Here is a 14,982-nt window from a genome sequence, read left to right as displayed (position 1 = left end):
TGAAGTAGGCAGAGAGATTCCCCTGCCCCAGAGCCTAGTACAGCTGGGCTCTGTTAGATGTGCCTTTCTACAGGGCCCGGCTGTTGGATATGGAAGAAGGAAAGATATTTAGTTGTCTTTTCATGATCCTGGTTCCACTTTTTCTTCTATTGTGTTGTGTTGTTATAGCCCCTGTCCTGAAATTTGCTATGTCACCAGACTAGTCTCGAACTTAGAGACCACCTAACTCTGACTTTCAAGTGTAGGTATTAAAGGCATGCACCATCAACCCAACCTGGTTCCAGTTTTTTATATGCTGATTCTGATTATTTCCCACCCATGACTAGGCCCACAACTACCTGATTCACTGTCCTGCGGTGCTATGAGCACAATTTAGTTTCCATGAAGCAGAGGGGCCAGGGTTACAGGGTTACAGGTACAAGCTGGATTCCTACTGCTGCTCTGATGTAAGACAGGAGCTGAAGCCTGGGGTCAGTTTCTATCCCTTCCTTTTCCTCTGCGTCTGCGCTCTTCAGTGGCTCAAGACAGAAAAGCACAGGTGTGCCATGTCACCACTACCAGGCAGGAAAGTGACCTCAGCTTTCACTTACCTGTGTGCACTTTACTCATTCTCTAGGACGTGTGTGTGTGTGTGTGTGTGTGTGTTATGATAGCATTTGTTTGCTATGTTGTCTAAGCTGTCCCAGAACTACAGTTATCTCCTGTGTTGCTGGGACCAGGTGTGTAAGCAGGTCTAACCATGTTGCTTAGGCTGGTCTCAAACTTGTATTTCTGCCTCCTCTGCCTCCTGAGCGCTGAGATTATGTGTGTGTCCCACCACACTTTTGACCTGTCTATTTATTTGTTTGTTTGTTTATTTATTGTACTCTCCAAACTGGAATGAAACATGCCAGGTTTGTATTCTAATTTTGTCACTCAGCTGTGGGATCTTGGGCAGGTTACCTATCCTATCCACTCCCTGCCTTGCCTCAATTTCCCCACTTATGAAATAATAGCATCTATTCTGTGGCGACACAACAGGCTGAATTGACACCATTATATCTGAAGTGCAGAGCTCTGTGGGTGCTTGAAACACTCAGAGTGGCTGCTGTGCCCTGGCCCTTTCCTCCCCACTCCGATGTCCTTCTCCCTTGCATTTTCACTAGTAGGGATGTGACCTCTAATCCTGATACAGCATCTCTTAAATGTTATTAGTGATGTCCTTACTCGCCCATTCAGTCATCCGCTTGGTTGTTTCTGTGTTTCTTTGACTGTTTTTTGGTTTATGGAACCCACGACCTTTCTTAGGCTAAGTGAGTGCTCTACCACTGAGCTCCAGCTTCAGGTAGCCACTGTGACTTCTTTTGTAACACAGGGCAGATGTACTCATATGCTCCACAGACAAGGAACTTGTCCTTAGAACTAGCCCCTTCCCACAATTGACAGCCTCACAGTTACCAAGCTTATGGGGGCAGGTGGTAGCAACTGCTTCCCTGGGGTGGGAGATGTGTGCAGGTTGGCTGCCACTCAGAGGGACTCTAGCCCAGCCGCAGCAGAGTTCCCAGGTCAGCTGGTGCTGTACGTTGTGCACATTTCTGACTGCTGATCACAGTTGAACAGCTGAAGGGCTCAGGGAATGCAGAGCATCAAGAGACCATTTAGGTTTGGAGTTCAGTAGAAGGTAACAGATGCTACCTGACCCTGCTGAGTCCTTACTTAGCTCCTTCGTTGAGTAGCTGAGTCGCTCAGCCTGGCTCCTCCTTTGCTGATTTGGTCTCTCCTCAGTGATGGGAAAGCCTTTCTGTTCTGAAGTGCCTGCACTTCCCACTGCTTCCTATCTCAGCTCTCCCTTCACTCCTGCCTATGTGTGTGACGTGTTTTCCTGAAGTACTTCCTGTTTCCTCACCAAGTTTCATCACTGTAGCCTTCCAGCACTTTCTGATGTGCCCAGACAGCCGTGTCTGTCTTCGTCTTCCTTCTGTCACCAGTACTGGGAGTGCTGATCCCCAGGCTGTCCCAGCCATGGGAGGGTTATGGACAAGCTGAGCACTCTCATCCAGGAAGTAGAAAAACCAGTGCTCAACCTCTTGGAGACAGACAAGAAATGAACATGTCAGGACACAGGAAGGGTGGGGTCTTGGTGGTCAGCAGAGCGCTCTCAGAAGCCCCTCCAGCCTTTGGAAGTTAGCTGACTGCAGTACAGTTTCCTTGTTCCATCCACTTAGTTATTTCTTTTGGTGTTCCTATGAAATAGCCTCCCATACTGAATTTTTAAATGATATTCCCTGACATTATCTGGGGATGGGAGAGAGATTTAGTATCCAAAAGAATTGTCACTTTCATAGATTATTACTTAAATCAACATTTTTTTGGTAGCATCTCTGACTCTCATTTGCCATTATATGTACTTTCTGGATCTTAGGAAGCCCACAGGGGCCACATACCTCCTCACTTTATTAAATGTGCAGTCTGTTCTTGTATGGACTGTCCGTTTGTGGAAGTATCCACTCTAGATGACTCTCCCTGTCTGCTCCTGCCCCCCCTGGGGTCAGCGCTGCTGAAGAAGGGCAGTCGAGGGAAGGAATCTAGAGCTGTGTGCCTGTTAGGGGTGGACCCCGCTAGGTGTGGACCCCGCTAGGTATGGATCCAAGGCCACCTGCAGTCAAGAAGGAAAGAACGGGTTTGGGGTTAGGAGGCTGAGTTCTGGAAAGTACAGGCACTGTGGAGTTTGGATTTTGTTTTCCGCTCAGGCCCCTTTCCTTGGAGTTAGAGTGTGCAAATGCTGTTAGCAGCCACTGCGCCATACTCACTGGATGACTACCATTGCCTCTGGCTTCCTCACCACTTCCTTCCAGTCCTGGCATTAGAGGCCTTTGAAGTCATAGTTTTTTCATGAGGAAGGAGCTCTGGATTTGGGTAGGACTGTGTGGGGATCTAGGTGGAAGGTCCCTCAAATCTTTGGATCCTGGATCTGATTCTGGTCGAGTATTTGTATGTGCCCTTGGGCATGACTATTGCCTCCTATATCCTCATTGAGGCTGCATCACACACTGGGAGATAGGAGGTGCGATCTCAGGTAGCCAATTAGAATATTGAGAATAATTTCAGGATCTCAGAGTATCGAGAGGGAATCCCCGGGTCTCTAAATGACCCTTCTGATCCTAAGCCTGTCTCTCTTCCTACTGGCCTCTCTCCTGATTGCAGTCCTTAGAGAAACCATCTGACTTGGTCTCTACTGCCAGAACCTTTTCTATTTGCAGGACTGTTGAACTAGTTTATAGATTTTACTGTTTTCAGACTAGCTCCCTTTAATCTCTTCTTATTCCTTAAGCATGATGTTCCCTTTCAGAACCTGTGCTGGCTGGAGGAGAAAGAGAAGGAGGTTGTCAGTGCCTTGCGCTACTTTAAGACCATTGTGGACAAAATGGCCATTGATAAGAAGGTTCTGGAGATGCTCCCAGGGTCAGCCACCAAGGTGCTAGAGGCCATCTTACCCCTGGTACAGATTGACCCTCAGATCCAGCACAGGTGAGTCCCCCGAAGGTTCTTAGTTGTGACAGCAGTGGGAGGCTTAGAGGCACTTTGTTTTGGGGCATTTGAAACAATGAGGGGAAAGGGGTTTGCATTTGTTCCCACTTCCCAGTCTGGAGGCAACTGTTCCTCCAGAGCCAGTATGCTGGCTGACACCACTGGCCCTTTGAGCTGTGGCTTTGTATTAGTTTCCTAAACACGATCATACTGAGCTGGACGCATTCTCAGAGCCTCCGTCATCACTTACCATGATTCAGTCCTGTCATTCAAGTCCTCAGCTTCTGGAATTACCATCTGATAAAGCCAGGTGTAGTGGAACCTTCCCGTGCCAGGCCAGGACTTCCCAGACAGCCTTTGAGTGCTAGAGTGCATTTTCTTCTTACAATGTAGCTTGCCCCATGTTTATTGTTAAGTGTAACAAGGATAGCAGTGCTAGATGCAATCTCCAAGCTGCAGGAACCTTTCTGAAGAGGCTGGCAGCTCTGAGGTTTTGTCAGTGGTATGCCTGTTCATAATCGATGCATCTTCGTTGATTCTCAAGGCAGCTTAGTGTCTATTTAGCCCCATGAGACTGAGCTTTAATGAATGACTTTGAGAACTTGGCCCTGAAGTTCACAATTTTCTTCTGAGAGATAATAACAGATTGTGTGTCTTTATTTCCAAGAAATGTTCTGCTTTGGGCTTCCACACCAGCTTCTGCTTGCTGACCCCTAGAGATTGTGACCTCTGGCTCTCTATGCTGCTGGTGGCTTGGTCTGTATTGTGGCTCTCCATTATTTCATCCCATGGAAACTCCGTGGTCTTCTTTGAGAAAATGAGCCTGACATTAGGCCATCAGATGTGTAGATGGTTGTCTCTAGATGCTATCATACCTCTGTTCTCATGTGATGGCTCCCACCAGAGAAGAGTTGAGCGCCCCACCACATGATGAAGTGCTGACTATGTGACACAGGCTGAAGAAGGCAGTGACAGAGCTGCAGTGGCCCTGTCCTGCTTCCTAGAGGAGAAGGGAAAGAAGAAGTTAGAGGAAAGCAACTAGATTGGTGTGGGGAGGGAGGGTTGGCTATGACAAAAACCCTGAGGACCTCAGGCTAGTGTTAGGCATGCTCCCAGGGGCACCTGACCTGCCAGAGAGGCTGTAGAACTGGGTCATCCTTTCCAGAGGGGAGGGCCCTCCTGCCTCATCCTTGTGAGCCCTTGACACCATCCCCAGGCTTCGTGACCAGCTCCCCTCATTCTCAAGGACTGAAGGGGTTTGCTTTCCTTCTTGCTGACTTTTCTGTTGGTGCATGTGGAATGCAGTCATGGCTTCCAGAAAGCGTAGCTCCTTCCCTTGTGCTGCTGCTCTTGATAGAACCTCACTGGTAGAGTGTTTAAAGACCCCCTGGTGCTAGACTCTGCTTCAGCCACACCTTACAATGTTGTGTTGTCTTGTCTAAATGGTACCCTTGATTTTTAAGGGTCTGCTTTAGTAGTGCGGGAGCTTGCTCTTCTGTTACAATGTATAAAGTCTGAAATGAGAACAGTAACCCCTTCTAAAATTCCTTAAGAAGACTTAAGGAAGGGAGGAGAGAGGGAGGGAGGGAGGGAGGAGAGAAAAGAAAACCATGGATTTTAAAAAAGGAAATGTTACCTGGACACTGAGATCCTGGCCTCCCTGAGTGCTCCCTGGGAAGCAGGGTTATGGTGCAGACTGCTTTCTAATGCTATTTAACCCTCTCCTCTCTGTAGCTCAGCCCTCTCCTCCTGCTATAGCCGAGTATACCAGAGCCTCGCTAACCTCATCCGATGGTCTGACCAGGTGATGCTGGAGGGCGTGAACTCAGAAGATAAAGAGATGGTGACGACTGTGAAGGGAGTCATCAAAGCTGTTCTGGATGGAGTGAAGGTAATGGGCAGGTGTCAGGTGGCCCTGATCGGGTAGCCAGCCCCCTGGAAGCTATGAACTTGATGATAGACATACACTGGGGTGAATGCCTTCCAGAGCTATGGTATGGGCCAGTTCTTTCTCAGGCTGTCAGAGACCATCAGTGCTTCCTGCATCTGGTGTTCAGTCCTCTGTGGGCCGTATGTCCCAGGTCTGGCTGAGAACATGCCCCAGCTTGCCATGATGCAATAGTGATTATTTGTACTGGCTTTTAACAAAACTCCGAACATCTCAACCATTACCTTCTCATGTCATAGGAACATCTAGGATTCCTGGTAGAAAAGCAGAACTGAGTGGTTGAAACAGAATGTACTTGATCTCTATGATATGATCAATATGTTTACTATCCAGGCCCTTGCAAATAGCCTCATAGGCGATTAGAACTCACAGTCACAGTTACAGCAAAGCAAAGGCTACAGAGGGCCTGGAATTGGGACCCAGAAGCCAAACTAAGAATATAAATCCTAATAGGTGAGAAACAAAAAAGAATGGAGGGCACAAAATGAAAAGGACTTTGCAGTGGGCAGGAGGAGCTGTACTGAGAGGCCTACGGTCTGGCCTGCATGAATCCCACTCAGTAGTCTGTAGACTTGGGCAGTGTACTACCTTAGTTCATCTTGATGACACCCATGAACACATCCATGAGCGGATGTAACAGTGGTGCCCTGCATTATAACATTGCGGGTTAGGTTAGTTAATGCAGGATGCTTTTAGAAGAATGCCTGGAGTACACTGAACTTGTAGGCACTCACAACTATTCATTATTGATTATGCGGTGCTAAATGCATGCTTTAGAGATGTGGCTTGGAAAAGCTGTGTCCCTTTTATAGACCCTTAATTCAAAATTATAACCACATTAGTTAGCCTAGGTCAGAAAGACTTCTCTATTTAGCCAGTCTATGAGGTTCCTGAAACATGCCTATTGGTATGTTCTTTAGAAGCTCTGGAAGATAGAAAGACCCCAAAGAGTTTAAATTACAGAGAGAAGGCTAAGGAGGCATTGTTTGGTGAGAGAAATTACTCCCAAATGGGCTGTGTTGGCTGAAGCCCCAGTTGCTCTGTCCCCAGCATAGCCATAAAGTAGAGGCTACTGTATGGACAGTAACTCTGCATTCACTTTGAGGGAGGGGCGTGTGACAAGTTGACAGCAAGTTCCCCTCTGATGCTCCTTCACTATCTAGCACAGTCACCAGACTTCACACCACCCGTTGTAACTAATGAGGCTTGTGGGTGTTGATCGTAGTCACCATAAGATTTGAGGTGCTGTTGATTTATCCCCTCAGTCTCCTTACTGCAGCTCCTTTCAGTCAGTCAGTGGACAAGGTGTGCTGCATGGCCTTCCCATGCCTTCTGGCCGAGTTCTGGTTCACTCTTGCTTCTCCTTTCCCAGCTCTGAAAACCAAAATTATTTTCCAGGTGACATTGTTTAGGTTTTCCTCCATCAGGTTGATCTCAATGAAATGTCACAACAGTTGGAACAGTTGAAACTAGAGACCAGGTTTCTGAGGAGCTTCTGGGCGCTCTGGAAGTGCTTTTTATGGAGTCATGAAAGCACAGCTGTACTGCTCAGAAGAAGGCATGTTTGAAAAATTGCTGGTTTCTCGATGTGACCCTGGGAGATAGAAGCACACACGTGCAGCCTGTGGAACTTGAACTTGCCAGCACCTGAGAGCAAATAACTTTTTCACAGTTGTTTTTAAAATAGTTTCAACAGAACCTAGGTGAGTCAGGGTGGCCTGACCTCTCGGGCCAGCAAGCCTCAAGTACGCAGCATGGAGACAGAAGTAACGAGGGAGACTCTGCCTCTAGCAGGAAGATGGGAGAAAACAGACTCAAAAGAGTTGTCCTCTGACTTTCACACACATGGCCATGCAGGCAAGCATACGCATGCACAAGTGCACATGTGCATGTATGGAGCTTCAGCCAGAACAAAGAGCCAATAGATGAGGCGCTCTGTATTCATCTTGTCTTGTTTATTGTTGAACATTTATCAAGAGCACCCTGTGTGCCTGTAGTGTGACAGGACTGCACACAGTGATGAAAGACAGTGGCACAGCCCTAGCCTTGCTTCACTGAGAAAGAAAGTCCACACTTACTTAAAAGGATGCCACATGCCATGGCAAGGAGTGTTTATGCTAATGCAGGGACAAGGAGGTTAGAGAAACGTCCCTAAGGAAGACCAGATCAGCTGGCCTGTGGTACTGGAAACTTCTAGGGGGTGTCAGTTAAGGAGTAAAATTGGTCAGCATGGGCATTTGTGATTAGAATCCAGTAGTAATAATAGCAAACAATGGATGGGGTTTTGTTTGGGTTGGGTTGTTATTGTTGTTTTGTTTTGAGTTTCTTGTTTGTTTGTTTGGTTGGTTTGCTTTGCTTTTTCCAAGACAGGGTTTCTCTGTATAGCAGCTCTGACTGTCCTAGAACTCATTCTGTAGACCAGACTGGCCTTGAACTCACAAGAGTTCCACCTACCTCTGTCTCTGAAGTGCTGGGTAAAGGAATGTGCTACCACTTCCTGGCCTAATGGGTACTTTTTATATTGCCCAGCTTTGTATTTCTAACAGCCCTTTGAGGTAGACAGCTTCCCTGGTGGGCTAGCCAAGGTTCAGGTGGACCTGTAGTCAGTGGCAAGTTCATGACCTAGGCACTGAATCACCCTCTGCTGCCTCCTCCTAGGAGATTTACCCAAAGGATCCTTCTCATTCTCACCTCACAAGGACACCTTCTAAGCCCATGTCCTGGGATGCAGGGAAGCTGCCTCAGCTGGGAGGGCCAGGAGTGTGCGTGTACAAAGACTGTAGCTGGCTGTCTTCCCCCTGCGGTCTTCTTGGAGGAGAAATGGTGCATTCCTGCAAACTGACTCACCCCCCCCCTTAAGGAGCTCATTCAGTTGTTAAATGGAATTCTTTTCGGGGGAGGAGGGTAAAGGTTGAAAACGAGTTTGAAAAGCAGATTATTTTGATTTTGTTCCTACGTGAGTGCTTTCATTCGCCACATAAACCTTCATATAAATGCCACTAAATAAATAGCCTTGGACAAGTAACTCCTGAGATTCTTATAAGTTTTTAAATACCCTGAGAGTGTGAGGAGAGAGAAGATCCTGTCTGAACCTGGCAAACGTTGGGTGACAACAGGCAGGGGTGAGCACTGTTCACCATGGAAACCTTCACCAGAGAGCTCACATTTATTAGTCTTGGATGGGAATTGTGGCTCCTTCAAGGACAGCTCACAAATTTCAGATCTTCCTGACTGTCCCACTAATGCCCACTTCCCTTCCGACCTCAGATATGGCACCTTTTGCCCTTGGAGATGTCAGTGTTTCCCTGCCAGGCTCCTGTATCCCCAGCTTCCAGCCACTTATATAGACTAAAATGTTTATAATTTATAGTAATAATAATAGAGGTGAAGAGATGGTTCAGTAGCTAAGAGCACTTCCTGCTAGTTTGGCTCTCGGCTTCCATATCTGGCAGCTCACCCAAAGCTCCAGTTCGAGTGGATCTGACATCCTTTTCTGACCTCTGTGGACATCCACTCACACAGACACATACTCAGAATAAACCAATCTTTTTAAACACTTGCCTCCACTGAAAGCCATAGGGAAAGCCATGTGGAGACCCACAGCTTTGTCACCTCACTGTCACCACCCAGAACTGGGCTTGCATAGCAGACTCAGAGGGAAGGAGCCGCTAGAGCAAAAGCTTTTACAGGTAGGACTTTCTGAGCCCCATGGGATCTCTCAGCAGGGGAGAGTGCTCATCACCAAACCTGGGAACTGTGGCATACATGCACATACAATCAACCAACCCATCAATCAATGTAAAAAAAAAAAATTAGACGTAAAGCTTTTGGAGGGTTTGGGCACAATCTGTGAAGTGCTTGCAACATCAACATGTAGGGTTGAGTTTGGGTCCTGAGCACCATTTAAAAAAAAAAAAAAACAACTAGGTTCAACAACGTGTAACTGTGATCCTAACACTAAGGGAAGCCAAGACTAACAGGTTTTAGTTGCTTGCTGATGAAATAGTCTAGCCACATAGGCAAGTTCCCAATCCAAGAGGAGACCGTACCTCAAAAGGTGGAGAGCGATTAACCTCTAGCCTTCACACACAACACAGAAAATATAAGGTTTTGTTTCCTATGTAAAGTTCAGAGATAGACAAAGGCTCGTGTAAGGTTTTCTGAATGGTCAGGAATGTGCCTGTCTCACTTTCCTGCTGTCCTTAGCACATGGATTCTACCCAGGGCTTCAAGGTAGCTGTTTCCTCTCCAGACAATGAGGAGGAGGTGGGAGTTGTAGCTTCTCCTTTTAAAGAGGCTTCTTATACATCCTCACAGAATTTCTCTTACATTTAGTGGCCAGAGTTGCATCAGGCTCCACCAGTTCCCCCCACATGGCCATGCACTGCCAGTCTGATTCTCTTCATTCACTGGCTCCTGAGACTGCCAGGTGTAAATCCCGAGGGATGCTCCTTCCTGGAACCTCTCCATGCCCATCCTGGGGCAGGACAGCTTGTTCTAGAAGGACAAACAGTAAATATTTTAACCCTTTCAGGCTACGGTCTGTGTTGCACAGTCCTTGTTTGGTGCTTTTGTTGTTTGAACTGGCCGTACCTTGAGAGCTTTTTAGAAACACACTCCAGGCTGGCTTTGGCCTTCAGGGTATGGTTTGCTTTTTTGTTTGTTTGTTGACTTTTTACAAGATAGGGTTTCTCTGAGTAACCCTGGATATCTTGGAACTCGCTCTGTAGACCAGACTGACCTTAAACTCATATCCCCTGCCTCTGCCTCGAGTGCTAGGATTAAAGGTGTGCACCTCCATTGCTTGGCTAGGCTTGCTGTTTTTAAAACCCAGATCGAGCCTTGTGCAGCAGCACCTCCGTGTGCAGCAGCAGCAGATGGATGTCTCCTTCTTCTTGAAACTGTGGGACTTCAGTTTATTTAAAATTTTATTTTTATTTATGTGTGTGTGCCTGCTTGTCTGTATGTGCACATGTGTGTGGTGTCACAGAGACCAGAAAAGATGTCAGATCCCCTGGAGCCAGAGTTAAGGCAGTTGTGAGCTGCTCCATGTGGATGCTGAGAACTGACCCCGGGTCCTCTGCAAGAGCAGCCAGTGATCTTAATCACTGAGCCGTCTCTCCAGACTCACTTTATTATTTTAAATTTTTTGAAATTTTGTTTTAGTTTTTGCTCCTGAAAGTTGGCAATGTCAAGTTAGTCAAGGACACCCTTGTGCTGCTCAGCATGTCCTCTGTACCTTGGATTCCTATACAACTGGAGGCCAGAGCCCTCCTAGCTTGTTAGTGGAGAAAGAAAGCTTCCTAGATAGCACTGTGCTTCCAAGAAAGGTGCCCCCTTGGTGAGGGCAGTAATTGTTAGTGGTGACTGCCGTGCCCCGGAGTTTTCAGACTGTGACATGTAAGGTGATTTCTCATGCCGGTGCCAGAATGGGTCTGAAAGAGAAACCTCCCCTGTGGTTGTTGCTTCCTTGTATGTACAGTTTTCAGAAGTAGGAGTGCTTCCTGGCATCCTCTGCCCATGTTACTTGTTTTAAAATGTTATTTAGCTCCCTAGCTGGCCCTGATCCCAGCCATCCCAGTTCTAGTGTGGTACCTGCAGTTCCCTGTCTTAGGCCTATGTAAGGAATGCCAGTTGTTCAGCTGTGCCTTGTGTGTCAAGCCCTATGCTGCTTGACTGTGTGTGCAGCTGAGAACACTGCCTCTACTTGCTGCTTCTCGCTGCCACTCTTGATGTGGGCAGAGAAGGCTCCTTGTTGTCTCTATTAAGTCACTCAGGACTGGGCATGGTGGCATACACCTTCAATCCCAGCACTCATGGGGCAGAGATGGCAGAATCTCTGTGATCTAGGACAGCCAGGACTACAGAGAGACCTGTCCCAAAAACACAAAGTGAAATGACAGCGAAGTCACTTTGGGGATGGACATTCCTGTGATCTTGTCCTGTAGCTCCTGACACAGGGAGCCACCCCAGTCCCCACTGGCCAGTGTTCCTCACATCATCATACCGAATCTGACCCTCTTCCAAAGTATATGAAGAACTAAACGGTGACACTGAGCCATGGTGTGTAGCCACAGACTTCTCGTGCCCTGGAACAGTACTCAGAGACCACAGGGTCAGAGAGTAGCAGGCTGATGGATGGAGGTCTGAGCTGGAATGAAAGGTCCAGACTGTATCTGGTCTGCTTCCAGTAGAGAAGTCCCCACTGTGAGAACCCAGGGAACACTAACCACCATGCTGCCCTTGGGTTTCTTTGTGCCAGGACTACCACGGCTGTGTAGCCCCTCTATCACTCAGGTCTTTGTGTCGTCCCCAGAAGAAAAGAGAGAGGACGGTGGGGCTGGGATGTTCAAACTCAGAGCTGGGCGTTGATTTCTTAAGTCACTCGAGCACTTCCGTCTCTACTGCCCTGGTCAGTGTGAGCAAAATGAGCCTGGAAGCATTTCGTGTTCTTGCAAAGTTGACTTTTGAGAACTGATGTTCAGCAAACTAAATGTTGCTCTCAATTATAGTTATTGGCAGAAGAGTCCAGAGCAGTCTCTCTAACTTAATGAATGTGGGACTCCAATTAAAAAGACCTTGGCTTTGAGAAACTCTGCCTTCCAGAGGCTTGACTTTTCACGGGCTGTTGGGTCCTGACCAATCCACAGGTAGGAAGCACTCAATGAAACCAGAGTATTAGAAGCTACCTAGAGGATGATAGAGGTTCCCAGGGCCTTCTGTGTGATCATTAAGGCAAGTTGAAACCAAAGCCCTTCTGTTTGGGCAGGAAGGTTGGCAGAGAAAGAAAAGCTGTCCGCCCCTTTCCCAGCCTCCAATGTGTCATGATGTGGTCTTGGAATTTGAGGGCACACTTGCACTTGTGTGCTAGTTACCCCAGGATCTTTTTGCTGTCTGTTGTTCATTAGCTGAGGGGAACAGCATCTCACCCTAACTTCTCCCTAGTTGGAGAAAGTGGAATTTGTTCTGTATCGGTAGACACAAATGTGCAGGCTTCTCTGCATTCCTTTGTCCTACTTGCTGGAGTGAGTTTGACTTAGCATGGTGACACACGTCTGCAATACCCCACTCATGACACTGAGGCAGAAGGACTGAGAGTTCAAGGCCAGCCCACACTACATGAACATGGAACTTTCAAGTCGTTTGGGTCTGACACTTGGATCCCAGCCAAGGCTGCGGGGTTTTCAGGGTGAGCTGCCTCTGCCTCTCCCCGTGTTCCCTGGGCAGTGAGTGAAGGGGCAGCCTCCCTCTAGCTGCTTCCTCTTTTCAACCCTCTATCACTTTGTTGTGGAAACAAGTGGAAGAGAGCCCCCTTCCTGTGCCAACCTCAGGCTCCCCAGAATTTTACTTCCCACATGGCTCCAAGAACAGAATGGGGTGAGCCTGCATCTGGTTCCATGGACATGCCTCTCATGGTTTGGGGGAGGCAGTTTTCTCAGAATTAATCTAGGTCTGTTTTAGAAAATTTAGAATAATTTAAAGGGAGGGTTGTTCTTGTTTCCAAAATTTACAGTGTACCTCAACAAAGCAAGTAGGGCTTTTCTGCACCCAGTGTTCCGCCATCTTTTCATGCTGTGACCCATGTCCTGCTGTGACTTTATTCTTACTGACTATAGAGTGTTGGGTTCTGTCACATCTACATACTTGGTACTTGGAGTGAGTGTTTCACTGTGGACTATTGAATAGTTTCACTTTATCTGTGGTGACATCCTTCATAGCTGAGCTTTTGCATATATCCATAGCATTTTCTTCAGACAAAATTCTCCTAATAAATATTGAGGCTTTTGATATGTGCCAGTAGGTCATCCACTGGACCATTGTCCACTGCCCAGATTGACAAACCATTCTCACTGACAGTGTCCCACCCCATACTGTCCTGTGTCTACAAGTTTCTCTTTCATTGTCATCAAGCCCAAGACGCTGTCCTGATCATGATATCCTTCACATATGGGAAACTCCTCTTTCAGATTTCTTTTTGCATGTTCACCTTTTTTCCTAGTTTTTGTGTTGTCAGAAGAACCTGCTTTGGGAGGTGCTAGTCCTTCGGCCCTTTTTAGGGAGATGTGGCTAGGTGACCCACCTCTGTGCCCTCAGAGGTGGCATGCTCTTCCCTCATGCCCACAGGTCGTCATCAGAGGCTCACCATTAGAGAGCAGTGAGGAGATTGTGTGTAGCAATATACCAGAACACTGCTCAGCAGTGAAATAGAGCAATCCTGGGCTACCCAAAATGTGGCAGCTTACTCAAGCAAAAGAAGGCGGATTGCTGAGGCGGATCGCTGAGGTGAATGCAGGTTAGCTAAGAGTAGGGTGATAGTCGCCAGGAGTGGCAGAAGATGAGGGACTGTGCAGCTACGGGGTTTGTCCTTGTGTTGCTTGTGTTAAGCATTGCACATGTGCTCAAGCTTAGAGCAGGCAAATTCCGTGGTATGGGAATTCTGTCTCCACAGAGCTTCTGGAAGTTGAAGCTGGAGTGATGGTTCATTCTATGAAGTACTTCCTGCACAATCATGACCAAGTGTGTTGGCCAGAATTGTGATTCCAGCCCTAGGGAGTCGAGAAACAACTGGATCCCTACAGTTCTCTGGCCAGTTAGCCTCACCCAGTCCATGTTCTCCAGGACCCTGATCAGCCGCATTGCTGCTATTTCAAAGAACCATTTTTATTTTCTTTCAAAACCAGCTCTGCACTGAATCACATGACCTTTACTCTAAGTTCATTGACAGAGTTCCCAGCTGGTCCACTGGGGCTCCAGTTCTTGTCTTACTTGAGCCAGTGCACTTTGGGAAAATACTTAAAGCCAAACACCAGATAACTAAGGGCACCACTGGGCATAACACGACAGCTTTAGGGAACCAAAAATGTCTCCCACTCCCTCCCAGACTGCACAGGAATCTAAGTGCGCAGTGGTCTGTTCTTCTTGAGACCGGGACTTGCCATTTCTCCTTTCAGGAGGAAGTGTGTGATGCAGTTGAGGCTCTGCGGTGTGCTGTGGTGGTATTTTCAGAGGGAAAGAGGCATGTTAGGAACTGTGTACATCACCTTGTGTGGGAAATGTGTGGGTACAAACGTGGGACTTGGAAGCCCTGCCTCTTGCTAAAGGTACAGTGGTATTATCCCCCCTCGCTCTCTTTCTCCCTTTCTCTCATGTGGAGCACAGGAGCTGGTAAGGCTAACCATTGAGAAGCAGGGGCGGCCATCACCAACAAGCCCAGTGAAGCCCAGTTCCCCAGCCAGCAAGCCTGACGGGTAAGTCTGAGCAGACTTCTGTCACTGAGGGCCCTGTGGGACCAAGCACATACTTCATGACTGAGCCCATGCTTGAGAAAGGATGGGAGCCAGGCAGTCAGAGGGAACATTTGAGACACTGTGGTCAGCCCCAGGTCCCTTTCCAGTGATAAGTTTTGGTGAGTACCTGATGCTTTAAAGTATGTATTCCACATAAGTTTCAAAGTGTTGCCTTTTACTTTACAAGGTCGGCTGTTTAAGAGTATACAAAAGGATGTGACTGCCTATTCTTAGCCCCCT

At 47.6% G+C, this 14,982-nt stretch overlaps 1 protein-coding gene across 7 annotated transcripts in view; it reads left to right on the top strand.

Annotated features, from left to right (window-relative positions):
* The window catches only part of Rapgef1 (Rap guanine nucleotide exchange factor 1), a 119,108-nt gene that overhangs the window by 62,527 nt on the left and 41,599 nt on the right, over positions 1-14,982 (top strand). For all 7 annotated transcript variants that reach the window (XM_085681440.2, XM_085681439.2, XM_085681441.2 and 4 more), the window contains 3 exons: positions 3,329-3,507; positions 5,242-5,398; positions 14,615-14,703. In XM_085681440.2, coding sequence (XP_085537566.2) covers positions 3,329-3,507; positions 5,242-5,398; positions 14,615-14,703 — 425 coding nt within the window. The remainder of the gene's footprint in view (positions 1-3,328; positions 3,508-5,241; positions 5,399-14,614; positions 14,704-14,982) is intronic.

The sequence above is a fragment of the Myodes glareolus genome, chromosome 21 (assembly GCF_982192425.1).
Source record: "Myodes glareolus chromosome 21, mMyoGla1.1, whole genome shotgun sequence".
In the NCBI taxonomy this organism is placed as follows: domain Eukaryota; kingdom Metazoa; phylum Chordata; class Mammalia; order Rodentia; family Cricetidae; genus Myodes; species Myodes glareolus.
This window is presented reverse-complemented; position numbering and strand designations above follow the sequence as displayed.